Source organism: Trachurus trachurus (assembly GCF_905171665.1).
Source record: "Trachurus trachurus genome assembly, chromosome: 3".
Lineage (NCBI taxonomy): Eukaryota > Metazoa > Chordata > Actinopteri > Carangiformes > Carangidae > Trachurus > Trachurus trachurus.
Genome location: NC_139893.1, coordinates 8,158,081 through 8,186,059, shown reverse-complemented (window position 1 = coordinate 8,186,059; position 27,979 = coordinate 8,158,081). Strand labels below are relative to the sequence as shown.

At 39.8% G+C, this 27,979-nt stretch overlaps 1 protein-coding gene across 1 annotated transcript; it reads left to right on the top strand.

Moving 5' to 3' along the window:
- Nucleotides 1-36: 36 nt before the first annotated feature.
- Nucleotides 37-27,069, top strand: kif18a (kinesin family member 18A; the record flags this gene model as incomplete). The annotated part of the gene is made up of 18 exons (XM_083993136.1): nt 37-63; nt 1,710-2,056; nt 3,279-3,436; nt 3,706-3,810; nt 4,367-4,477; nt 4,652-4,849; nt 8,032-8,208; nt 8,324-8,398; nt 8,504-8,604; nt 13,933-14,095; nt 14,656-14,820; nt 15,939-16,060; nt 16,160-16,449; nt 18,098-18,154; nt 22,543-22,912; nt 24,192-24,284; nt 24,516-24,616; nt 26,936-27,069. Exons 2-18 carry the CDS (start codon nt 1,741-1,743, stop codon nt 27,067-27,069), a joined length of 2,736 nt encoding a protein of 911 aa, XP_083849262.1. The 5' UTR covers nt 37-63; nt 1,710-1,740.
- Nucleotides 27,070-27,979: the final 910 nt, after the last annotated feature.

Here is a 27,979-nt window from a genome sequence, read left to right as displayed (position 1 = left end):
CCGGGAAATGTTACCGTGGTAATGATGTGGTGAAATACGGCGGCTACAGACTAAAAAAAAAAGGTAAGGTCCTGACTAATAATGGGAACCCCCCACACGCCGTGTAAACGGACGTGGAGACGTTAACTTACCGTTAGAAGCCGAGTGTGCGAGCTAGCTTAGCTTAGCAAGTTACCCCCCGTCACATTGATCACGAGTAGCTTTAAGGCTGTATTTTTTTCATTTTTCTTCTTTTTTTTTGATGTTTTTAAAGCAGTTGACAGCTTTCTATTAACATATCAGCTTTGTCTGGGTTTTCACAAAGACGCTATAATGGTCAATTGATCAACGACAGATCTTCTGTACATATTATCTAACGATAACATTATTGCACGTCTGTCTGTCCGTCCTGTTGCTCACCCTGAGGTTTCTCCAATTTTTCCCTGTTAAAAGGGTTTTTCATGGGAGTTTTCCCTCAGTCTAAGGGCAGGTGATGTTTTCATGATGCTGTGTAAAGCCCTTTGAAACAAACTGTTTGTAAAAACGGGCCTACAAATAAAAGTGCCTTGCCTTGCCTAATGTTATATGCTTCATATCTTTTCCTTTGTGTCATACGCATTTCCTCAAAGACATTGCCTGTTGGTATTCTTGATATTAAGGGATTTGGGCTACAATTTATCACGAAGTTGAGTTAGAAAACAAGTCTGAAACTGCACAACACGAGTTTCTAGTTGCTGACGTACCAGCATTTTGGTTTCATTTTCAATTAAATATTTGCTGTATGCCATTAGGTTAAATCAGGGCTCCAAACTAACATTTTTTTAAATTGTTTTTTTGAGTGTGTGCGTTTTTATCAGTTTGTTGGCCCTTGACTGTTGTGTCCTTGAGTCTGTGACATGTGTTGTCTTTGACGCTACTCCATCCCCTAACCCTCTTAAAATTGCCCCAGGGCACAAATAAAGTGTTTTTGAATTGAATTGAAAGCAAATATTCACATTTTCTTTTCATTCATGATCCTCACACACATATTGGCCCTGACACCTGAAATGACAGATACCAGATTCTTTGAGTCACAGTCCTATCTGGAGCCCTGGGTTAAATGGCATTTAACTTCAACTATATTTGAGGCCACATGTACAATGTCGTTGTAGATTTTAATTAAATATAAACTGACTCCAGCTACTGTATTGTTAGTCTGTTAGTTCCCTGGGGATGTGTAGAAACAAAGCATGATAATCACAGCTATATCTATATAAGAAGTGACAAAACACATCATCAGTCATTGAACAACCGATTTTAGCACAAGTGTGATTTTGTTTATTTACGCACTTAGTTGTGTTTTTATACAACAACATTATAATTCTGGTAATACTTTAATAACAACATGCAAACCATTTTTTGTACCAAAGACAAAATATTGTGTGACACTGGATATCAGAGAGATTGTGTGTCAGAATATAAAATGCAAATGTTGCCTGTCTGGTTCTGTAAATGTTATGATGTTATGCAAATATTTGAGCTGTCTCTGCTTTGTCAGGCTTATTAGTTATTACCTGAGACTGAGACGCCTTTCAGAGGGGTGAAATAAGTAACTTTAGTCAGTCAAGTCAGTTTCAAATACACCTTTCTTTTGTCCATAATCCCTAGTTTCTATATTGTTTTCTGTGATTAAATCAGGTTAAAAATTATTTGGTAATTTCATTTTATAACTCTTTATTTTTGTTTTGCAGCAACGCTCCAGGTGATGAAAGAGTGACCACGATGGAAAGTAGTGTGTGCAGCCACGTGAAAGTAGTTGTTCGGGTGAGGCCGACCAGCGACAACGAGAAGCGTGAAAACTTTCGAAATGTGGTCCAGGTTGTTGATAACCACATGCTCATATTCGACCCCAAAGAAGAGGACGTGGCATGTTTTGGGGCACAAAGAATACGAAACAGAAACATCAACAAGAGGGCCAACAAAGACCTCAAGTTTGTTTTTGACCAAGTCTTCAATGAGGACTCTACTCAAGCTGACATCTTTGAGAACACCACTAAAGGAGTGTTGGATGGTGTGATGAATGGATTTAACTGCACAGGTAAACTGAACCACTTCCTTGAGCAGTCCCTCTAGATACGTTGGCACTATGTTGCAAAAAAAAAAAAGTGTTGCATGCAATAATGTTTGCTTTACCTCATATTAAGTTTTGCTTTCCCTTGCTGTATTTTTGCCATTGGAAAAGCTTTGGGAGATGCTCTAGACTGCACATATGAGAGAAAGGAGAGATGATGTGACACTTTACTTTCTGCATAAATTGTTAATTTCACCTTTCCAATGACAACAACTGCAGCGACTCTGCCTGACTCTGCCTGACTCTGCCTGTGGTGGTTCCAGCAACGACTGTGATATGGTTATTGCTCACACTCCAGCTGTGTTTGTGGTTGTACTGATGATGCTACGGATATTGCTACGTAACTCAACCGTGATCACTCTTTATTGCTCATATAAACATCCGCAACGAAAAGTTGCTGAGTCACATGGGATATGAACCCATGGTGCTTCCATCATATATGACAGATGAATTGCCAATGCATCACCAGAGTTAAAGGACACAGTGGTCATTCAGGTGGTGTTAAAGGGATAGTTCAACATTTTGGCAAATTGGCCCATTGCCTAATCCCTATAGTTTTAGGAGAAGGTTTGTTACCTTTAATTGTCGGTGCAAGCTATTTTTAGAACGGCGGAGCAGAACCGCGAGCTGCTCAGAGCTACGCTCGGAGGCTCATGGGATTTCTTGGTTTCCCTCATCAAAATCATCAAATACACAATCCAATTACTCTCAAACTCGCTCTGGTGGACAAGTTGTGACCTGCACATTCACCACGCTATGAGATAATGGATTGTTTTCGAGGCTAATGCAGAGACTGCTTGCCGAAAACAGACCCGACGGGAACGCGCATCAACGGTTTTGCATGAATTTACCTTGAAAACAACTCTGTCTTGTAACGTTCTGTTATTATCTCATAGCGTGGTGAATGTGTAGATCACAGCTTGTCCACGAGAGCGTTTTGGAGTTGTTGGATTGTGTATTTGATGAGTTTGATGAGGGAAATCCCATTAGCTGAGCAGCTTGCGGCTCTGCCCCGCCGTTGTAAAAATAGCTTGCACCGACAATCGAAGTTAACAAACCTACTCCTGAAACTATAGGGATTATGGCAATGGGCCAATTTGCCAAAATGTTGAACTATCCCTTTAAGACAGTAATAATCAATAGAGATGGTGTTCACGCGTCTTTCATTGAATTTCTTTTTTGATTACAGTGTTTGCCTATGGTGCTACCGGAGCAGGCAAAACACACACCATGTTAGGTTCTCCAAATGACCCTGGGGTCATGTATCGTACCATGACAGAGCTGTTCAAACGCATGGATGATGCCAAGGAGGAGAAGGAGTTTGATGTCGCATTCTCATATCTTGAGGTGAGCGTTTGACTTTAAAATTGTTGCTTCTGTTTGTTTTCTCATCCATATTAGTTGTAATATTCTTTCCAAATTAAACCACACTGCTTTAGCCTAGAGGCACTGCAGCAGTTACACATTGCTTTAATATCTTTCAAAGATTTCAGTGCTGACTCGTCGTGTCCCGTACAGAGCCTTAACCTGAACATATTTTTTGTCCTGACTGATTGTTTTGCATGGTTTTAATGGAATTGCCTCTGTTAACGCTTTACTATTTTATTTGTTTATAGGTTTACAATGAACAGATCAGAGACTTGTTGGCTAATGTAGGCCCTCTGGCAGTGCGAGAGGACAGTTCGAAAGGAGTGGTTATTCAGGGCCTATCATTACATAAGGTTGGTAAGAATACATTATAAAAGAAATGTATCATACACTTTCTCCCTAGCATCATAGAGGTTAAATACTGGTCTGGTGTCAATCCAAAGTCAGTTTATTACCCTCAGTTAATTTGGATTTCCCTCAGTTGGTTTTTGTAATACATAATGTACCGTAATGCTTTTTAATTAGAAAATCATATTTTCCAAGTCTGTAGAGGTTGTACAAGAATAAATGCCAAGAAATGTGCTCCCCTGCAAACACTTATATTTAAAAATGCGCTGTCTGTGCTTAACTGTTCCCAGAAAAAAAAAATGTGTGGAGGAGATACGATTCAGGAAAACAATTTTCTCTTGCAACTTTAATAAATGAAGGTTGTGTGGGTGTTTTTAAACTTTGTGGTGTCATCGGCAAATGTTGTATGTAAGACAGTGTTGGTTGTTTTCTGAATAATCGACAAAATGTTGTCCCCTCCCACTGTTTTGCTGTTTTTGTGTTCAGGTGCTCTGTGGTAGTCCTTTTATTGGCTCACACTCCATCTATGTCATTTATTTCTCTTTTTTTCTTTCTGTACAGCCCAAATCTGCACAGTACATTCTTGAAGCTTTGGATTCTGGCAATCGAAACAGAACGCAGCACCCCACTGATATGAACGCCACCTCTTCCCGGTCCCACGCTGTATTTCAGGTATTTCCATCCAGTCTCATTGAAATGCCAAAGGACATTTAGTAACATGATGTCACAACCTAAATAGGCAATAATTAGATAGAGAACACACATAATAGCAAAGCAGAACAACTATGCAGTTTCAAGGATGTGGTTTAAAATATACTAATTATTATAATGTTTTTTTCCATCCAGATATATTTGAGACAACAGGACAAAACCGCCAACCTCAACCCTAATGCCTGTCTTGCCAAAATGAGCCTGATTGATCTGGCAGGCTCAGAGCGAGCGAGCGCCACCAACGCAAAAGGGGCACGATTGCGGGAAGGTGCTAACATCAATCGCTCTCTCCTCGCCTTAGGAAATGTAATCAATGCTCTTGCTGACCCAAAGGTGAGTGGGTTTATATTACCCTAGATATTTTACTGTTTCTTTCAATAAACTCACCAGTGTTCAAAACTGAGAAGGAAGTGGATGCGGTTCTTGTGGACTCTTTGCACAAGCAACACATTTATTATTTTCCTTGTTCCTGAAAAGCTTTATTGTACAAGATAATGGAAATAAAATAGGTTACAACGCTCAAATCAACCAACACGTGTTCATGTAATGTTGGCATTGGGTCTGATGATTGTTCTGGTCAAGTGGTCAGTATCAGCTTTTTACACGTCCAGCTGTTATTGAAAACATTGCTCACATTTGCAAGACCATTGTGCCCAAGTTTTAGATTAGATTCTCTAAAAAAAAAAGAAAAAAAAAATCACAAGAAAATAGGAACTGGAAAATGTGGTCTCCCTTTTAAATATTTAACAGTGCTTGCTGGGAGCAATCTCTCACATGTGTCGGTGACAACTGGAAATTCAAATCAGGAATCTGTTAACAAAAAGAGTTAACATTCAGACAGTGTTGTCTACTTGTTGTAACGCTCACAATCTTGAATTTTGAATGCACAGAAGACGCCCCCTGGTAAGCAAAGACAGCTGCACACTGTCACTGTCAGGCAAGAAAGTGAACAAAGCGTTTTAGTTAGCTTGGTAAGAAATGAAACACACAAATCTGCAATTCACTGCCTAAAATAAATTGTTAAAAACAATATCTAATACATATTTATAGTATGTTACCTTGCTACTTTATGTCTTGGGTATAAGCCACTGAACATCAGTTTAGTTTGACAGGGTTCCTACGCAAGTATGGAAAAGTATGGAATTTGATTTTATACATTTCCAGGTTTGGAAAAGTATGGAAACTGTTGTATGGAAATAGACATCTATTTTTTAATCTTATCTTGGTTTGGTTTTATCTGAAGTTATTTGGGTTAACTATTTTGTATGTGCTATTGTACTTAGCTACAATCACCTGGAAATTATTTGGTTGCATAATGGCATACACATTCAGAATGAAAACAAGATAAATTGCATGCTTTTTTAAAATATATTATCTATTTACTTAAATATCACAAATTATTTGAATTTTTTACTGAGAAGTCTGGAGATTAGGGTCTGGAAAAAGTATGGAATTTGGAAATTTTAAATGTGTAGGAACCCTGGTTTGATGATAAAAATATGTTGAATATGTCATTATAATTATCAAAATCATAGAAGCTTTAAAATATAGATCATTATGGTTAAAGTGCATGAAGTTGACTGCATGCCTCCAAAAACTGAGCCTTGGAAGTGGAGAGTCAACTGAGTATTTGGGTATTATTTCATTCCAGTTGCATACATTAACCTGTCAAGCAGTCTTCTCATTTTACACTCGAGTCTCAGGGGATGAGGCGCAAGCAGGCCACATGCATTTAGGAAGTGCTGTGCAAACGTAGCACAGCCATGTTGAAAGGGGATCCCTCTTCAACAGGTTACTTCATTCTTGGGTTAAAACTGTGTTTTTCATGGACGCTGTCCATTTACTGCTGTACCCTGTTCACCATTCTTGTCGAGTGTTGCAGTTGTGGACTCTAGAGGAGTTTAATCTGCTCAAGCTACAACGCCCACCACTAATCCCCACTCCTTCTCCACCCTGTCCCCATGGTTATTGGTGCTCCAGTGTTCACTGTTGGCAGACAAGGAATTCATGTTGTGGCCATTGTTTACAGGAAAGAATGTCCCCACTTGTGTCTGGGCTGACATGCCTTTCGTTTGAGTGAGAAGAATGCCTGCTACTTCTGTTTGGGCTGTTCAGTATGTCATCTTCATGCTATGCTGCACAGAGGTTTTTGTTGTAAGTTGTTTGCCTTAGGCGATGTCCAAGCTAATGCAGATACATTTTATGACACATCCGTTCCCTCCATATTGGTCCTCCATCCACATAAAGCCAGTGTTTCCCTCTGACAAAAATGGGGCTATCTGAAAATGTTGTAAAAAGCTGATATATTTGATATTTCTAATTTCATTGAATAATGTGAAAAGAAGAAAAGCTGAGTTTTTGTGTGGTTGTCAACATTTTTCAGACATGGTCAAGTCGCTTGCAGCAATGTTGAGAAGAATCAAGCTTCCTGTCACAGTTAGAGGTCGTTAACTGTATTGACTAAGCCTGTACCTGCCTCACAGTAAAATCCTTACATTGGTATGTCGATGGGTGACAGGGTAATGCATTGGTTTTCCCATAGGTGCTGCAGATGTGTGTTGATTATCTCGGTATTTCAGCCTTTGGTGTGGCAAAGCGGAGTTGGTGATGGATGGTTGGACCATGAGAGCTCTGATTGTGAATCACTGTTAGAAATGGTTACATTATTATATATGTGCACCTGCAGAACATTAACTCTACTAACAAATGGAGTTTAAATGAACATAATTTGAATTAGCAAGAATTTAGCGTTTACTTTAAGGAACAGACTTCGCTGAAAGAATGTATGTTTGAACGCCTGTTCTTTGTCATATAGGAGCGTTTCCAAATTGGCACAGCTATCCTGAAACTCCCTGGACCAGACATGAGCTATAACAACTTGGGTATTGAATCTAGATGTTGGCTAAGGGGCTTTTCCAGGGCGCAGTGCAGATATACAGCTGCAAACCCCAAAACGGATCACTTTACACTCCTTTGTTGCTTAACTTTAATTTGACTTTCTGCAATCGCAACACTCATGAGATTGTGACTTGTCTAAGCAGCTGTAGTTTACTTAATGCCATCATTACAGACTGAGCTGTTATCGAAAACCAGCTGCAGAAGGACTCGAGTGTCGTCCTGTGGATGGATGATCCCTGTTTTAAATCTAAGACGATCACTCCATATTGAATGTTGTTCCCCTTTAGGTTTATTGGTCCCCATCAAACAGTGTAATGTGACTAAGCTTCTCCAGTGGAGCTTGACCAGATGGAGAGAGCGTATTAAGACACACCTGACATGTGTGCTCCTCTGTACATCACAGAAAGTTTTTTTTATATCTTTAAATTTTGATTTGCGTCATGTTCAACACAAGTAGTGGATTTCCAGAATCTGTATTTTTTTCATTTCCTTTCCTTATTTGATGTATTTTTATGCGTAAATGAAATCCCCAAGAGTTTTTCCTACTTTCCGTGCTGCTTGTTTGTGTGTACACTTTAAATGAACCCAAATACCCAAAGTGATCTTATTTGTTTCAGAGTAAGAAGGCTCACATACCGTACAGGGACAGCAAGCTGACACGGATACTTAAGGACTCCTTGGGTGGCAACTGCAGGACAGTTATGATTGCCAATGTTAGCCCCTCATCCAAGTCATTTGATGACACCCACAACACGCTTAAATACGCCAACAGGGCCAAGGAGATAAAGTCCTCGGTTAGTATTATTTTTTCTTTGTTTTTTTCATATTGCTTTATAATTATAAATTTGGATATGAATGCTGTGATTCCATTTAAATCATGTTCTTTTCCTCTCTCCTCTTACCTATCAGCTGAAGAGTAATGTTGTAAGCCTGGACAGTCACATTGGCCAGTATGCAGTGATATGTGAGAAGCAACGGCAAGAGGTAACGTGAAACGACCAACACCACCATGCTAAGTTTCCCAAAAAAAAAACACGAGAAAATACTTTTTTTTGACCCATATTTCAATGTTCTGTTATATTTCTAAAGATTCTGCAGTTGAAGCAAAAACTGAAGCAACATGAGGAGAGGAACAAAGTGCCTGGGACCACTAACATGAACTCTTCCCAGAACCAAGCAGACATCAAAAGGTAAGCGTGCTCATGAGTGTAACTCAGACTGTAACCCGAGAGAGAACAGTAGTTGCCTCTTTAGGTGTCGTGGATTCTTTTAGTTATAATTGAAATACAGGCACTGATTGCAGGCAGACGGCGCACGTGGCCAGCGTACAGTATTACACAATGATAATACATTCACAGAACCTGTGGTTTTACAACTGGTTCTGGTACCTTTTAGAGCCATTGTAATTTATAATGAAGTGGTTCAAGCAGTGTAAGGTGCAATTAGACATGCTGGTTTAGGTTGTAGAATCAAGAATAATCTTCCAAAACAAAAGAAAAAATCATGAGTCTTTATCTATTTATTTATTGCTAAGTTTTCCAGCTTAGCATTAAACCTTTATCAGCTTTATTTTGCTACATCAGCTCAGCTCTAGCAAGCATATCGCTTAATAATTGCCCATTTCCACATTAAGAAGGCAGCACAAGTGAGTTTATATCCTGACGGTGACAGCCAGGACTTTTCCGTGGCATGTTCGAGAGAGAGAGAGCTCTTGTGAACCAACCAGCGCAGGCCAAATCATTTAATTAAAAACTGTTGAAAACTACGTGGAGCCGCAGCCTGGGGTGTTGATTCTCAGTGAGCCGAGCAGAGCAAGCATCACTTTTAGATTATTTTCAGTAGTCTATGAATTTGATTCACAGATTATATTATACAGAGTAGATCAGAGGAGCCTGAGACAAACATGCCTGTTTTTGTAGACATTGGTTATGCACTTATTGACACACTGTACTGTACACATAGATTGTTCTCTATTTTCCTTATACAGTTATATAGTGTTATGATGACCGCATCATCATTTGATTAGTCAATTTTCTGACACTTGTCCCGGGTCATAGTTGTGGCAGACTAATCAAAGTAGCTGCCAACTTTCTCCATCTCTTCCTGGGGGTTCCCAAGGCAGTCGCAGGCCAAATGGGTTATATAATCCCTCCAGTGTGCTCCGGGTCGGCCTCTGGGTCGCTTCCCAGCTGGACGTGCCTGAAATGCCTCCACGGGGAGGCGTCCATGTCGAATCCTAATCAGACACCCCAACCTCCTCGACTGGCTCCAGCTCTGTCTGCTCCGGTGTCTTTCTGGATGTTTGAATCCCTCACAGTGTCCCCAAAGGGCTTGAGCACCCTGTACAGAAAACTCATTTTGGCTCCCTAGCAGTGAACTCATTGCTTCTGTCGGTACTGAGAGTTCACACCGGTCTAAGGTTCCTATTACATACAAATCCACCTGTCAATTGGATGCTCAGTTCGCATCTCACTCTTGAAGAAAACCCGAAAAGATTTTGGCTTTGTTCAGTTTCAGCAGCATCTGGCTTGGCCATTAGACGTCGTAGACATTGCTCTTAAAGGGATAGTTCAACATTTTGGCAAATTGGCCCATTGCCATAATCCCTATAGTTTTAGGAGTAGGTTCGTTACCTTTAATTGTCGGTGCAAGCTATTTTTAGAACGGCGGAGCAGAGCCGCAAGCTGTTCAGAGCTACACTACGGAGGCTAATGGGATTTCTTGGTTTCCCTCATCAAATACACAATCCAACAACTCCAAAACGCTCTGGTGGACAAGTTGTGACCTGCACATTCATCACGCTATGAGATAATAACAGAACGTTGTTGTTTTAGGGGCAAATACAGAGACTGCTTGCCGAACAACTGCCCAAGGCGGGAACGTGCATCAGCGGTTTTGCATGAATTTACCTCTAAAACAACTCTGTCTGGTAACGTTCCGTTATTATCTCATAGCGTGGTGAATGTGCAGGTCACAACTTGTCCACTAGAGCGTTTTGGAGTTGTTGGATTGTGTATTTGATGAGGGAAACCAAGAAATCCCATTAGCCTCCGTAGTGTAGCTCCGAGCAGCTCGCGGCTCTACTCCGCCGTTCTAAAAACAGTTTGCACCAACAATTAAAGGTAACAAACCTACTGCTATGACTATAAGGATTATGGCAATGGGACAATTTGCCAAAATGTTAAACTATCCCTTTAACATTTGGCTGCAGAGTGCAGACGTCACTAGTGCTGCTCCGTGTACTGTGTGGTGAAGCCTGCACAACTGTGAAACGCAGTGGCGCAGCTCTGAGGTCTTAGAATTATGTCCGTCATTTTTGCCAAGGTGCTGTACAATATTTCTCATAATAAATATGAAACGCTCAAAGGCAGTGACTGAGAAACGGTTGTGGCCAGACTTTTTTGAGTACTCTTGGTCTTGGACAGTCTGTCTTCACCATTCACATAGACAAAAGTTCATACAGAGTTTACAACCAGGAGTAGCACTTCCAAGGTCTGGCGCACCAGAAAAATGCTGCTAAAATAGAAGCAAAGCACCTTTGTTATTTTGTTGTTGTTTTTTAACCCAAAGCAGTTCTGTGTGCTTTGATTGGTGCTGTCAGTGTGGATATCATTAGTTAGTAAATGCTGGCTGCTGTTTATTTATTTGTTTGTGCTGCCACGTGTGCACACCAACAATGCAGAGAAATTAGTGGAGTTTTTGACATCTGACGACCTACCCCGAGTCCACGGGAGGCAAAGTGCAAATGCTGCTAAATTGCAAAAAAAAAAAAAAAAAGAAAGCAAAGAAAAACCTTGATCGGTTCCCATGCCCCGCGGAGATCCGGTCGCAGCATCTCTAGTTTATCTGATATTTTATACTTTGTTAACAACTTGTTTGTGTTACTCCCATGAAATGCTTTTCCATGAAATGGGTATTTGAACCTCCTAGAAAACGGTTACTTCCTGGAAAACCGTGCACCTTTAGTGAGGACCTCATGCTGCACCTGCAGGTATAACTGGTCCAGGTCAATCAAAAAAGAAAAAACCTCATAACTGAGCACAGCGGAGAGCAGCTGCTTATGGGAAGCAGTAATATAGTGTGTCAGTCATTCCTTGAAATTCATGGACTGACAAATCTAAGGTCAAGAAAGCAGTATTCTTGTTTAATTTAGAATCACATATCATCTCATATCTGTTGATCTCCTCATTTGATTTCGAAAGTCCAGAATTAATTTGATTCAGTACTTGATGATTCTGTTACATCAGATAAATACCAATGTTGAATGAAATGCTTTTAAAAATTTGTGTCAAGTGCACATTGTAGATATTTTCAAGGCATACAACTGCATGAAAATACCTGAAACACTAACAAAGGCATCTTCATTCTGTGGATTTCATACAGCTAAACATTCACTACCTACTATTCAGTATCAGATGCTTCAACTAAGTACAACAACACCACTTTAATTATCACTTTGCAGCCAGACAGGACAGAAACTTAAAATCTGCCCACTCATTCATGACACATCAGGCTGATATCTGCAGACAGCTGGTTAGCTAGTAGTGGATAACCAGCTACCAGTCTGTCTCGGTCTCATAATGTCATCACTTGTTGTTTTTATATGTTTTACTCCATTTACTTCACTTCACAAATGAGATATCTAACATAAATACATACATTTACATCACATATAATCTGAAAAACACATACAGACCCACATATAATAGACACAAACCATACAAATCCTATTATTTTCATTCCTATATCTTTATAATACTTTACACCTGTTTTCCGGAAATCTATTAATTCATCCAGTCCTAGTCTATGGATACATTTTATTTGGCTGCGTGTTCCACAAACCATTACTTTGGGCTGAGTACTGCTGTTTTTCAATCTAGCTATCTAATCAAGGGCTGTTTTACTTCCGGGATTAAAAACCAGATGTGCTTTGAGGCCTAAGGATTAGGCAGGAAAGCCGCTGATGTTGACAGTTCTGTTATTGGGGGAAAAAAATGCCAATTAAAGTTAGAGCATCCCCGTTTTCATTTTTGGTAACACAAATATATGCCATATATCTCTGTATAATGGTATACTAATGTTTGATAAAACCGCTGTAATCAATATTAGCCTTCCTATATGATTTATTTAAATGGACATTTGGATGTATAATGACAGCAGCGTAGTGCCTTTATCTGAATTCAAATGATGTATGCACATTTATTTGTTTCATATAAATCAGATAAATCACATCCCATCTAGTCGTCTCTAAGGCATACAGTGGCATCTGTTGGGGTATTTGGGTTGGGGGCGGGGGACACAGAAAAGCTGAATGAGTCTCACTCCCAGACATTTCATTCACTGGCATCAGAATTCACAACTCGCACAGTGAGAGGCTCTGAATAGAGGCTGCACGCTTCTCACACTATTAAAAATTCAGCAGTCTAGCAAGGCCACGACGTCTCCTACGTCACTGGAGTTACATTGAAGAGTGCAGTCACATCTCAGCGACAGCTCTCCAGTCTTATTTACCTGCATGCCTCTCCTCTCTCTCCTCCTGCTTTAACTCAACTTGACAGCCACTTGCATTCAATCTGGATATCACCTCAACTCTGCTCCAGGAATACATGTATACATCATATAGCTAAGAATATCTTTATAGCTCATTTGCAACAGGAAAAGTGTCGTGCTCTAGATTATATTAACATCCTGCTATGATAATTGACTTGACCCTAAAAGCATCATTAATTCATTTTGGTTTAAATGTGTTGATAAAAACTATTAAATACTCATGATCTTTTTAGGATGTGTTAAATACTTGAACTTGAATAAGTGGGTCCTAAGAGCTCTTGGCACAGCAATAAATTAAATTTGCTCCTTACATGTGGAACAGGGACTTCTAATCACATCTGGCTTGAATCCCTGTGGTGATGGTGATGTGTTATTGGATTGCATTATACTAAGAGGTGTTTCTAATATTCTGTCCCCCTCATGTATGCGAATCATAGTGCACATTACAAAAAAAAAAAAACCTTTTAGTATAATACAGTACAAGGCCCCAGAAATGACCAGTGTCAAATTACTGTCTCACTGTAAGAATAGTGTTTTTTAAGTATATTTTTTGGAGGCTTTTTAATGGACAGCACAGTAGAGACAGAGAGACAGGAAATGGGGAGGCAGAGAGAGGGGGAGTGACATGCAGGAAAGGGCCGCTCAATGCAGGATTCGAATCGGGGCCTCAACACATGGGGAGCCAAACGATGCCCCAGCAAGAATGGTGTTTTAACCATAAGAATTACAAATACATATACATAAATAAAGTTGTTTTGTGGCAGTTTTGCCCACATTTAAGTTGCAGATTATTCCTTTAGTTTGGGTAAAATGGCAAAAGAAGTGCCCTAACCCTTTCCTTTTCTTCTCCATATCACTTGGAAAGTTTGACATTAATTTCCTTCTGTTAAGTTCAAATTTCATAATGTGGCCTTTTTTTTTTTAAAGCAAGTCTTGTAACTTCTGAACATCACTCTCTCTCCCTCTAGGGTATCAGAAGCTCTGCAGCTAATCTTCTCGAGTCGGGCCGAAATCAGGAGAGAACAGCTGGATCTGGAGAGACAATTGAAGGAGAATGAGCTGCGCCAGCGCTACAGCGAGGAGGACAACCTGCAGATCCAATATTTCTGTGCCAAAGAAAAGACTGAGAAGGTAGCTGATGCTTGCACTGCTATCCACAGATTCCACCATCCCTGCAGAAAAACAGCTGCTGAGTCATCGTTTCACCTCCCGGTTCTCCATAGTTGTCTTAGCCTCTCATTTACGCCACTAAAGGACAGGGTCACTGCTCCCCAGTTCTCTGGCTGTTCTCTGCTGTTTGAGTGTTAGTGCCACTGCAATTTTGAAAGTATATACAAAAAAAAAGTGAATTTGGCACCGAACTTTGCAGAACGTCCCGCTCTTGAATCAGAATCAAACTTAAATATCAAAGACATTTTACTGGGAGTCGTGGGAAATAATCAGCCTTTTAAAATGTCAATTTGAACTCCTCACCCTTAGAATAAACTGTTTTGAACTCACCGCCCCGGCAATGACTGCTCAACAGACAGCAATAAAGATTGTAAATGAATATGTATTGCTAGGTTGCTTGTCATATTGTGTGTTGCATCTATAGTTATTGTTATTTAGATCACATACACACATACTAGCACAGACAATAGCTGATTCACAGTATCATCTAAATGACCTTTTGTTGTTCTTCCTTTCAACAGGCGACTTGTAAGCATGAGCGGAAGATTGCCAGCTTACGCACTCAGCAGCAGCACATCTGTAAACGCCTGAAGGATGCAGAGACGCGTTTCTTGGACAACGACGGTTTGCTTCATCGCGTCGAGAACGAGATCAAGCTACTGAAGTCAAACGACCACGCTTCAGAGGTGAGTAGAACTTAATGGCCCTTTTCACATCCATCAGCTTAAATCAGTGTGTAATTGACAGAGATATTTGTTGTCTGTTGTGACAAAAAGTATATAGAAAAAAAATATATAGAAAAATTGACTTTTCGACTTCAGCTTTGACAACTACATGTATTCATTTTAACAGTAACAATACATTTTATTTATTAATTTAGTGCTTTTACAGGTGCTCAACGACACTTAACATAGATAAAATTATAAAATAGATCAAAAATCAAAATAAGTGAGACTCAGAAACAGCAATATAACAGAACTAGACACACAAAATCACACATTAAGAGCTACTTTATATCAAAGTCTATTGTAAATTCAGTTGTTACCTAAATTAAATTGTTATTTCCATGTTTACACTCACATTAATACAGTGTTAATGGAGCAGATACATTATTTTCAGGTAGAGGCAAATGGTTGGTAAACTGGATGATTTTAATGTGGAGAAAGAAAACTTTACATCGTGTGTTACATCCTTCACAAGTCATTGCTTGTAATTGTTTTTAGTTGTTATTTATTTTATTTTTTACTTTGTTTGTTTGTTTGTTTTGGAAGGTAGGCTGTGCCTCCACTGGTGTCGTGACTGTCTTTGTTTTCTTCCCATCTGTTCTCCCAGTAATTAGAACCGTGCTCATTTTATTTCTCCAGCTCACTCGTGGATCACTGAAGAGAATAAATCAATACCCTTTACTCATCCCTCACACAGCAGCCAGTTACCTAAAACCATGTCCATGTTATTTTTTTCTTCTTTATCCTTTCTTCCAGGAACTGACCCAGAACTATGACGCACCCACCGGTCAAATGTTCTCTCTGCTGTTGTTTCATAGTTTCTTTACGTCAGAGTGTGTGTGTGTGTGTGTTTTTTCTCTTCTCTCCCCTCCCTTACCCTGAGCAGACTGCTTGTCTGATGAAACAGTGATGAAAACAGAACTTTGAATCTTATCTCTACTATCCTGACCCTTAGCCACCTTTTTTTGTTTGTTTCTTTTTTAATTCTGCCCACCAGTGTGCTTGCTGATTCAATATGCTGATCATTTTAACACTTTGTCACGTCTGCTTGCTGACCTTGCTTTCTCCCGTTTGTTCAGGTGTTAGTAAAGGACCTATACAACCACAGGCTGAAGCTGCAGGTGAACGATCTCCAACAACACATCAGTCAGATGGTGAAGCTCACGACACTGCAGGATCAGGAGAACAAGCGTATGCAGAAGTAGGTTCACAATCTCTACAATTAATTCACATCTAATAAAGTAAAGTAACACCCACTTGCACTTCACCTCGCTCTATAATCTCTCTTGTTACGTTTCAGAATGGTAAACATCTTGCTGCCAGCGTACAGCCGGCACTACTCTTCGTTGCGTGGAGTCGGCCTGGTCACAGCGCCGGATGAGATGGAGAACCACGAGCTCGAGCACCTGGTGTTGAGGGAGAGAGGTGTGGTCTGGGCCGACCAGGAGGAGGTGGGGCAGCTGCAGAAAGGTGAAGGGAGTGGAGTAGAATCACAGAAGACAAATGAGACGGGAAACGTTGGGCTCCACGGCGACTTGGCACCTGTCCTGTCTTTCTCACATTTGCTATACCATCAGAATAGCCCCTGCAGTAAGTTATTGTCCTCTTATAATCCTGTTTGTTGTTCTGTTTCTGTTAATTAAACACTATTCACTATTCAGCTATTTGACTCAGCGAGGAGTTTTTTGATTTATCAGAAAGGGTAAAAAAAAGTGGGTGTCTTAAAGTTGTCTGTTTGTCTGTTTTGACCAACTGTCTAAAACTAGAAGTGTTAATTACAATAATTTAAAAGCAAGAATTTGGTCATGTTTGAGAGGCTATAGCAAATGAATGTTTTTCTTCAAATTTAAAGTTGTTTTTGTAATTTTCTCTCAGTGTTTCAGTATGAAAATTTAGTCCCTTGCAACCTTAAGACACCTAAAATGTCAGTCTGCTTGGTGAACGCAGGAAAATCTGACCACATAAGAATATACATGAATGAAAACTTGACTCACGTATGCTTCGCCATCTTGTATTGGTGGGATCAAACAAAGAAAAAGTATCGGTTTATGAGGAAGTAGGATGCCCTTGTTTAATTACATATAAATTAATGCTTTGCGACAATCTCCCCCCTCCCCCGGTCAGTCATCCCCATGATATGCAGAATCTAGCTGAGAGCTAGCTGGTGTTTCTTAAACTAAACTAACTTGATGTGATTATTTAGTGTTTTTTATCTGTAAATATATTTACTCTTAGACGTGCGACATGTCCACGTTGCACCTCGGTGCCCATTGTCAGCTGGGATTGTTCTCACCTGCATGTATGGTGAATTGTTTCATAGTTTGAAATTTATTAGCCAGGTAATTTAATAAGGCCCAGTGTATTTGGCATCAGTCCAGTTCTGGTGTGTAGCGTGGGACCCGTGAGATTGCACAGTTCATTTTTAACTGTCATCTCTGCTTGACCTAGCAGCTCCGGTCCCTCATGACATATAAGCCACGACAGACAGTGGAGCATGAACCAAAGTTGGCTGACAATTCTCAATTACCATGATGGTGTCTATCATTTGTCAGGCTGTAAACTCTGCAGCTGTGACTCTCTCCTGCAGATGGTTCGTTTCAAATAATATCTCAATTTATACTTCTTCAAAAGTGTTTTTTTGTCGAGTTTAGATTAAATTCTTTGTCAGGATAAAGAAATAGCTGACTGCAGAATGAAGACATTATCGTCGGGCCCCCTGTGGGTCAAAGTTTAAAAGATTGCAAGATGTTGATGGGACCCAAAACACCCCAGGTTGACTCAGTGCTCAGGGAATTCATCATGAATAAAACCGTTTCTTCTGACCTTACATTTCTGCCATGTTGCATCATGCTTTTGCTTCGGCTTGAGATTTTATTTTATTCAACATTTTACAAAAAACAGATTGACTTTTTCTGAAACCAAATTTGTTTAGCTGATCTCCACAGTCTGCACAATGAAAACAACTTTAAAATGTTTAACCTAAGTAATGTTTTCACATTTTTAGTGTCAGGTAAGCAATGGTTTTATTAAAAGTTTAAGTGACTGCTGTTGAACGGCTTTTACAATTTTTCCAAAAGCAAAGTAGGAAGCTCATTTTTTGTGATAATTGTGAACATTTTCAGTGAAAGAAAACCACATAACAAGAGGTGCTGAAGGTTTTCTAGTCTCCTGTGTTGTTGTTTCATGGCGATGTGCTGATGTTGCTCCTTGAATCCCTTTATAATTTTTTAATTCACAGGTGCAGAGGGGCACGCGAAGAGAGCATCACTGTGCAAAGCTGTTCCATCACCAAAAGGTAAATCTGTTCTCCTCTCCCCCCTGTCTTGCTGACATACTGTAGTCATTAATCTAAAACCTCTGCATACGTGGTAATCCCTCCCACCCCTCAGTTATTCACCTTTTTGCTCTCTCCTGTCACCTTTTCACTCAATCCATCACACTTACGCAAACCCACTCCAAGAGACAATGCTACGTTTTACTGCAGCAGAACAAACAGATCATAAATTTGTTTTTAATGTTCCATATTAAATTGAGATTGTTCTTTATATGCCTAGATTTTCACTTTTGCCATGTTGCTCTCCCTTTATTTGCTGAACATGTTTGTTGCAGTTTGGCTGAATCGAACTTGTTCAGGGTAGTAAAAAACACAATAAAAATCAGACATGTAATATAATTAGATTTATAGTTGTCCTGCTGACATTCTATCCCGGCCAAAACTTGAATAATAAAATGACGCGAAGACCAGCAACCAGTTTTATAGAGGGGAAAACGCTACACGAGGAGCCTTTTGGGAAATGTAACACAAAAACCTTTTTGAAATATTGCAGTTCAAATTGGCTGTAATGATATTTACTGCAGGTGGTCTACATTTCATTGAAACGTATTGTGGGAAATTTGACTTTTGAAGAAAATACTTCTTCCAGATGACCAGAGCTCCTTGAATGGAAATTAAATATGAACGCACCGGGGAGTTTGTCACTACTGCTATTGAATTTCCCGGCAATGTGTTACAGTAGGTGAACTCCCAATAAAGAGCATTCAGTTTTGAAAGTTTTTTTCTGACTATGAAAAGCCCTTCTTTCTGCATGGGTGTTCTATCTGACCCATCGTTATATCCTACGAGTTGTTTTATTGTTTTGTTTTTTTCCATTCGCTCATTAATTGTTATTCAGCCGTAGCTGTGCTTTTCTCTGCCAATAACACACCTGATCACATTCTCACTAAGACTGTGTTGAGGTTTAAAAAAAACCCACTTACATGGCCAAACCCTGCCTTCTACGAGTGTAATGCAGCGTTTGGTATTTGTAAAGTTATAATCAATAACATACATTGATCCCTGCTATTAACATTTAAAAAATCAAGGGGGTTATTTACATATTCTTACCCACAATCCCACAATTAAAGGATTTTAAATACATAAAGAAACACTGCACCTTCAGCAATAGTGGACAGATGTATGTGTTGTATGTGCCTGACACAAACAGATGAATGTAAATGTTGTTTTAATAATAGATACACATAAAAATGCAGTGTGTTTAATTGTCGTAGCGTGTTCATGCAGCAGCACTTTGTCAAATAATATGTTTTCCAAGCATGCACATAGAGGTGATCAGAGTATGATTTATTCAGCCTTTAAATAACTGTCTCATCACTGGTTTCCCATTAGTGGAATCACGCAGCCACAGTTAGATCTCTCTAATAAAATCATAACTCTGTGCATCTTCTTCAGTTATGCATCCACTGACTCACACCTGCTTCATTTAAAACCACCCTGTCCATCTTAATTTCTACCAGAGAGCTACCAGTGTTGGTTAGTGCTCTGTGCATGTTGTTGTGCTGCACGACTCATCCCTATTCCAGATAATATTGAGCTGATATAACAGATGTTTTAATAAATAAGGTATTTTACGTAGCATTCAGACGAAGTGCTCTGATCTTGTTCTGTTGCTGTTTGTCAGTCCCTTACTGCTTCCTCAGCTCTTAATGGTAGTCACTGCAGCATGTTATGAGAAATAGCTCCACCCTGCAGCTTGAAAAGCCAATCAAATTTCATTGGTTTTAGAAAGGGTTGGGGTTTTGAAAGTGCATTAACTCTTCGTGGGCTGCTTAATAATTGCAAATTGCACAAAAGTGATCTCTTTGTAGCAGCATTCCTCCATTCCACAACTCGGCGTTGCTTATAACATTTCCACACATGCATCTATAAATAGCTTCACGATTTTTCATTCAGCTTTCTCCCTCTGCCCCCTCTATGCTGTTCTTTTTATATCCCATTCGATCCTCCACCGCGCACCTCTCTCTTCTCTATTTTTTCCTCCCTGGATTTTTTTTTTTATACATTTTTTTTTTGCTGTGCCTTTTTTTGCTTCAAACGTCTGTTTGTCCGGCTTTTTCCTCCATTCTACTTTTCGTTCCCTCCTATCCTCAAATGTTTTTTCTCTGTGTCTAGCATCTAACCCTCCCAATCCCTCCTGAGCTTCATTCATGAAAATGCAGATCCACAGCAGGGCAGGAAAAAACGTCAACAGACGTAAACTCCCCTGCTCCACCAACCAGAAAAGGCGCACTATAAAAAACAGGCAGCAGCAACCAGGCGACCCTAATTCAGTGCAGCCTCCACCAGAAATAGCAACTCATGCATGTATTAATCCCCTACAAGCCAAAAATATGTGATTGAAGGAACTCTGCTGCCATTTATTGCTGGGGACAACTCCTCTGCCACAGAAAAAGGCTATTTATCACCGTCTCCTCACTCGATGTGCTGTCTGAAGTCTGACTCACATTTTCTAAATATTGCCTTCTGATATTTAGGGTAATGTTTAAATCAGTCGTTCACCTTTGTAGTTGGTGTTCTTGCTTCCTTTATGCGCTGGCACTTTTCCTTCTCAGCCCTCTCAATAACCCCCACCACACCTGTGCAGGAAATGCCACAAGTGTAATGGAGTTTTTAATGTGATGCAGACACTATGATTCAGCCTTGTTCTGTTCTGCTGTGCAAGTTTTTATTGCTGTCATACTTTTTAATTAAAGTAGAAAATGCAATGTAAATATATCATTACACATACATAACTTGGAATTTATGTTTCTGTTTTTAAAGTTAGTGTTGAGAGAACCAAAGGGATTCATTATCATTCAGGCTAAACAGAGCATACTTAGATATTTTGTTTCATATATTCAACATTAATCCAAATGCAAGAACAAATCTATGTTCACTTGAATGTACAACTGTCTTAAAATGAAATGAATATCAATATTCAATGTCAATTAAGGATTAAAGAAGAACTATGCAAGATTTTTTACCTTAATTAAACCGCTTCAGAGTCATTGTGATGGTTAAATGACTTGTTACGAAGAGAATGGAGGCTCTCTGCCTTCCACCTAGCCTCTCTTGGCTAAAAAAAAACAACCTTGCATGATGAGTACCTCCGACCCGGTGTCCCAGATCTCGTCTCGACAGCACCACGACGCAGTCATGCCCGCTAATCCGTAATCCCTTGTTTACGACTGATAAAATACACAAATATACACATCGTAAAAAACGTATATGATATAAAACGTTATCCGCCACTCCACAGATTGCCTTCTCACTGGCTTTGTTGATAATAAATACACCTGGCGGGGGAAGGGAGGATGGTCGGCAAAACAGCAAAAAAGCGCCCAGACTTGTATAGTTCCCATTTAAGGATAAAATTAATCAAATTAATATTAATCCTGTACTCAATGCAGGTTTAACCAATCTGTATCCTTTTTGGATTAATTATATTATTTGTAATTGTCTGCTAGCATTAGCTAGTATTAGTTTACTATATTGGACCACTAGTAAGATACAGTGTGTACCAGGGAAATGACTTCCACAGTCATCTAAACCAGATTGTTTATTGACCAACAGACCCATCACTCTGTTGGTCCCTTTTTCAACAACAAAACCACACCAGCCCTGCTAGCTTTAACATATCAAAACAGTAGAGACCGCTGCATGGATGAAATATTTTTGTGGGCCAAACCAGATGTTAGTGTCACCCCAGTTCCCTCAACCAAAAGTGTCACAACCCAGCAGGGGTCTCGCAGTAGGGTAAGGAAAGCAACATCAGCTGAAATAATCCGGTAACCTTTTTAACTGTCCAGTGAACCAAAAGTCAACTTAAAGACAAGAAAATAAAAAAACGGGCAAGTCGCTAAGAGAGGAGACCAGGAACACGTGTATGAGGGTCCTCTACCTGCGAACCACATGATGGATGACACTGCAAATTGTTGTAACCTAAAGATAGCAGCGTCCTTTGTATTGAATCAAAGTCAATACAAAGTCAGTGGTAGAGTTGATGTTCATTCAGTTAGCAAACATTTTCCTTCTTCGAGCCCCTAATATATTTTTAATCTTGGGAATTTCTCTACAAAATTAAATATCCATGATTAAATTAGCGATAAAGTTTCATCAGGTCAAATATTCAGTCTATTTCAACACCATTGTGTGGGTGTATTATTATCAGTCTTGGCTGACGGTGTAAGAGACACAGATACAGAAATCTCTCATGTAAAGTGACCAACGTTTTTGACAAATTTTATACTCATGTTGGAACCCATCGCTCACAGTAAGAGGCTGATTGAGGAAATTGGCATTACAGTAGGTTGAGATTATTTTACTGCTGCTTTGTATTAACCATTACTGATGGGTTGGATTTTCAGGTGGAACGAACAACGCCGGTACGACACAGGAACCACTTCCCAGAATGCCCATCAGGAGAAATCTAGCTGCATCACTGGCGCCGCAAAGCCCGCCGACCGTCGCCAGGACCCAAGTGTTTGAGGAGGGCATGTTCCCGCTCCAGTGCACACCAGAACCTGCTCAAAAAACTGTTCAGAGCTCCTCCAGTGCCATGGATCCCAACATGACCTTCGAGGTTCTGGACAATGACGATTTAACTGCAACTAACGCCACCATCATAATAAGCACCGGAAGTCCCTGTCGAGAATCAAAGTCCACGGACTTCTTGGGTCACGGCCAATCATTCCAACCTCCCAAGGCAACCGAGAGGAACCAGATACCTACAAAAAGGTTAGAAACCAATTCAACCAAATATTCAACAAATATACCTTTCATCAATGCATCTTCATGCTACACACAGAAAGTTTCAAAGCAGTTGCGTGAGAGACGTTCAGTCTGGATGTTGACCAGACCATTCAATAGTAGCAAATCCCCCAAACGCTATTCAAAACAAGACAGAGACTAGAGCACAAATAGTATGCGTATTCTCACCAGCGGCATGTTTCCAGACTGGAACATTGGGGCCAAGAGGCTTAAGTCAGCTGAGCCGCCCCTTGGTGTCTTCAGCTGGAAGTGGCCAACAAAATAGGACACATCTCGATGCTACGGCAGCAGAGAGGATTTGAGTTAGAAAACTCCTCCCAGCAGAGGAGCCTCAACATTCATTGTCACGTTGAGGGAGTATCATCTGATTTGTTTGACAAATGTGTAAATAACCAACATCAAAATTAATGAAATTGCAACAAAGCCAGATCAAGTTGCTTGAAAACATCTGTGCTACAAACACTAAGTGTTGTTGGCTTTTCGTCAAATACTAAAGCTCAAGGCTAATCCAGACTTTGTGGAAGCACTTAGCCACTTAGCACCTAGTAACTAAGTTGGTCTGCAACAGACAAGCCAAATCTCAAAGGAAAAGTGTTGCATTTAGATAGCAAGGAAAAGCACTACCTTTTGTAAATATTTAGACCGATACATAGGCCATTGTAGACGGTGTTATCGGTGTAGATGAAGGGAAATTTAGAATAAGAGAATCAAGGAGCTTGGTGCACCAGTTTTACCCAGGCACCTGTGGAAAAGACATTTTTGGAGCTGCAATGTGGATGAGAGGCAGTTCCCTGGGCAGGGTTCATGCAAAGTGTAGCAGACAAGGACACAAGAGATACAGACAGAGAGAGAAGACGAGACTTAAACTGTAGTTCATATACTTCAATAAAACAAATGTAGAGACCTGGTTAAATAATAAATGAGAAATGTTAATTACACATGGCTAATTTCAGGTTAAGTCCATAACACTTCCAGCAGGTTGGTCTCCTCAGGTAGACTTTTCTTAACAACCCACATTGTGTTTGTTGATGGCAGCAGCAGATGGTTGGTTTCACCTGGTCACATGGTCAATCTCCAACTTGGCTTTGATGCTTGTCACATATCTACAATTATATGCTTGTGTAATTTAGATCTGAGATCATCAAGTGTGTGCACATACACACACACACAAAGGGAAAATTTGCTCATTCCTATGTGATGCCTTAACGGTGGAGATGTCATGGTAACATGAGCCTTTACTCTGCAGGCAACAGATCCCATCTTTACAAGAGGTGAGACGAGCCAAACCGACTTACATGGACATGACATCTGCTGCACAAGGAAAGCGTAAATTTAACCGGTAATGTGCCACTGCCCTTTTTTTCCTCTTATGTTCGTTCGTTACTCGTCTCCTTCACTATACCAGTAGTGGGTTATACACTCTGCTTCCACATATTTATGACCAAGTGAAGACATTTATAACCATTTTCTATGTTATTAGGAAGAAATTAGTTACAGATTATGAGGAATTTTTATATCATTTCATGTTTGATCATTCTTTCTGTTTGTTTGTTTTTCTTTTTCACTGTAGAAACATCAGAGAAGAGTTAACACAGGATCTCTCTGCACCAAAACGTGTAAAGAAAGACCCGTCAGCGACCCAGAAACCGCTCAGGGTGCATCGGTTCGCTGGTAAGTGTGGAGACAACAAAAACAATCTGCTGAAGAAGAAATCCACACACTAAAAGACTAAATAATAAATACAGTCATTATGACTGATGCCACAGAATCAATGGCACACGCATACAATGGACTTTTTATTTGCCTTTTGACAACTACAAATTGCACCTGCTCTACTGTGTGAGTCGTGATTTTATTTTGTAAATGACTGAGAAATAAAGTTTTATATTTTTTTACCCAAAATTTGTTCTAACTATCTGAAAGGAAAGTGGTGAAATCCTCCCAAAATGTTATGTCTGTATTGCAAAAATGGGATGTGAATGGGTGAAACTGCAGTTTCACACACAGTAATCCAGAAAATCCAGAAAATGAAAACATGTTTTAGAAAATTTACCAAAACTGGTATGCGTTATTTACAGAAGTACTCAGACTCTCTATATTGTGCTCTCTGAGATGTGAGCTCAGACTGAATTGATAGTGTAGAAATCGTACACCTGTGTCCACAAGGTCCCACCATTCACACATAATCCAGGTCAAAAACCAAGTCAGGAAGTCTGAGGTCTGTCTGCTGACCTCAGTGATAAGATTCAGTAGATAGATAGATCATGGGTATAAATTTACCTCTAACCATGCGAATGTTCACAGGAGCGCCGTCTCCTCTAAATGTAAAGTGGTAGAAATTTTGAAAAACTGAGACTTCACCTGGATTTGTCCGTCCAGAAAAAGTCAATAACCTGGTAAAAAAGGTTGTTGTTGTTCAGTGAGGTCACCAAGTGGTGCTCTCAAAACTAATGCAGAGGAACTAATTGTATTCAAAAAACTTTGAGTACAGCGTGTCGTTTAGCTCATATGCATATGACGAGGCTATACTCCTCGCTGCCGCCAGCCCCGTATCGAATCCCAACTCTTTGCTGCATGTCATTCTCCTGCTCTCTGCCTCCATATTTCCTGTCTCTCTTGACCACACTATCAATTAATGGCAGAAAAAAAGCCGGAAAAAAAAAACTTTGAGTACTTTGGTATTCGGATGAAATAAATTTCATGATTTTTGACTCTTTGTGTAACCCTTTTATTGAAGGGGAAAAACGTTATGATACATTTTCATTGTGTCTTTAAAGTTCTTTCAACTTTGGTACACAAGTGCTCCTTGAAAAATCAATGTGCGTAGAGCCATGACCCTACCAGGCGTCCTCTGTAGTGGTGGGAGGACCTTCAGCGAGAACAACGCTCCACCAGGCAGGTCCTTAGATTTTCTGACCTGATGAAACAAAGTTAAACCCTTTGTCCAGAACAACAAGCACCACCACACGCCGCTGATCGCTTGGCCTACACCGTCCCTGTGGGTAAACATGGTGGTGGTGGTGGCGGCAGCAGCAGCAGCATCGAGCACAGGGACAGAGAGTGGAGACACGTAAAGAGAGGTCTTTGAAAAACCTGCTCCTGAGTGTACACAGCGATTCACCTCTGAGTAGGACAGTGACCCAAAGCACACAACCAAGACAACACTGCAGTGTCCTCAAGACAAGTCCCTTAGAGCAGCTGTGGAGAGACCTGAAGATGACAGTTCACTGGATCCTCCACATCCAGGTGTGTAAGGCGCGTAGACAAACCCCAGGAGGCTCAGAGCTGCTGGAGGGGGCATCTACACAGCACTGAGTAAAAGGTCTGAATGCTTTTGTAAATACGTACTTTTAATAAATTTGTAAAATTAAAAACATGTTTTTCACCTGGTGGTTATGGATTTTTGAATGTTGGGCATAAATGGGAAAGTTATCTGTCTTTAAATTAGATGTACAGAGCAATTAAAGGGACAACGAGGAGTTTTGGAAAAGCGAAGCGTTTTCACACTACATTTATGAGCCTCCGCGCACCGTAGAATTCTTTGACCAGCGCAAGACAGACTCATGTTTTCATTCATCAAGAATTAAAGTCAGAGGTTCAAAGAGGTTCAGATACCGTCGTAGTTCTGACCATAAACGACGATTCGGCGGCGTTATTCTCACAGCTCTCCGCGAAACCGAAAGTAAGGAAACGCTAAAGGAAACGCAAAATAACGATAGAGACAAAACGATATATTTATCGAAAACAGGCCAATTAACAAGTGTGGGTAACGTAGATTAATCCACATTAATATGAGACTTTTTTATTGTTGCGGAATTTTTTGTTCTGCCGATGGAGAAACTCCTCGTTGTCCCTTTAAGAGTGTAAAAAGTGATGATGCCACTATATATTTAGATATAGATACACATACATATAAAAAAAAAACCATGGTATGTTGGTGTCAGTTGTGTTCGTTCTTGATTCTGAGCCTTGTTTGTTGTCTGTACCCAGGTTTGGAGAACAAGCCTCGGAGAGTTGTGAGGAGCGTCTCGGAAGGAAATCTCACCCTCATCGAACCTCAGAAATCTAAATCTCTTTTCTATAAAACAACTCAACAGATCAAACGAGTGGCCAAGCGCATGTAAAGCCACATTGTAAAAAATAAATATATCAAGCCACTTTGTCTTCACATACAGTTTTCACAGTTTCGATCCCTTCCTGTCCAAATTACTTTTGTAAATATTATTAATGTAATTAATTAGATAAAATATAATTTTAAAGTTGTCGATTCTGCTTCACTGCAGTGAAATTTTACTTGATTGTATATAGATGTGTTGTTATTGGTTAGTTCAGATCAGTTTAGATGATTCAAACACTCACATTCAGGCGGTAACTAAAACATTTCCTGTGGCTGCTCTGCTTCTTACATACTATATTATGTACTGTAGCTACTTTAAAACACTGATTGGGCTCCTACTTGATTGTATTTCCCAGGGCAGCTATTATTATTACTAAAAGCAGACAGAACATGATCTCAAATAGAGGAATGCCTGCAAAAAATGAATCGGCTTGATTCTGAGCTGCAGTTTAATTTCTCATTCTATTTTTCCTCTTGTGAAGTTAATAACATAGGGTTAGAGTTATTTCATAATTAAAATGCATGTAACAGAAGCCGTGTTTTATTTTGTTTTTAAATAAATCCTCTTCTATAATGTTATCTCGGATTTCTTTCTTTCTTACTTTTTTATTTCCAGTGTTATGACTGTGGTTTTCAGTGAAGTTTGAGTGATGATATGTTCCAACGATAAATGGGGTTTGGATGATGAGACATCCTCACAATAAATAAGTGACATGGGACAGACTCAGGAAAGAGGAAACGTACAAAAGCAAGAGAAATTGAACTGACCTGAGAGTGACTCACAGCAGAACTCACAAAGACAACTTTCTTGGTTTCGTCATAATAAAAAAGAAAAGAAAAAAGCAACCATTCTTCAATAACAGACTCGGGATTTATCAAGTTCAAGAGTTCAATTTTTTGTACATGAAGTATTTAAG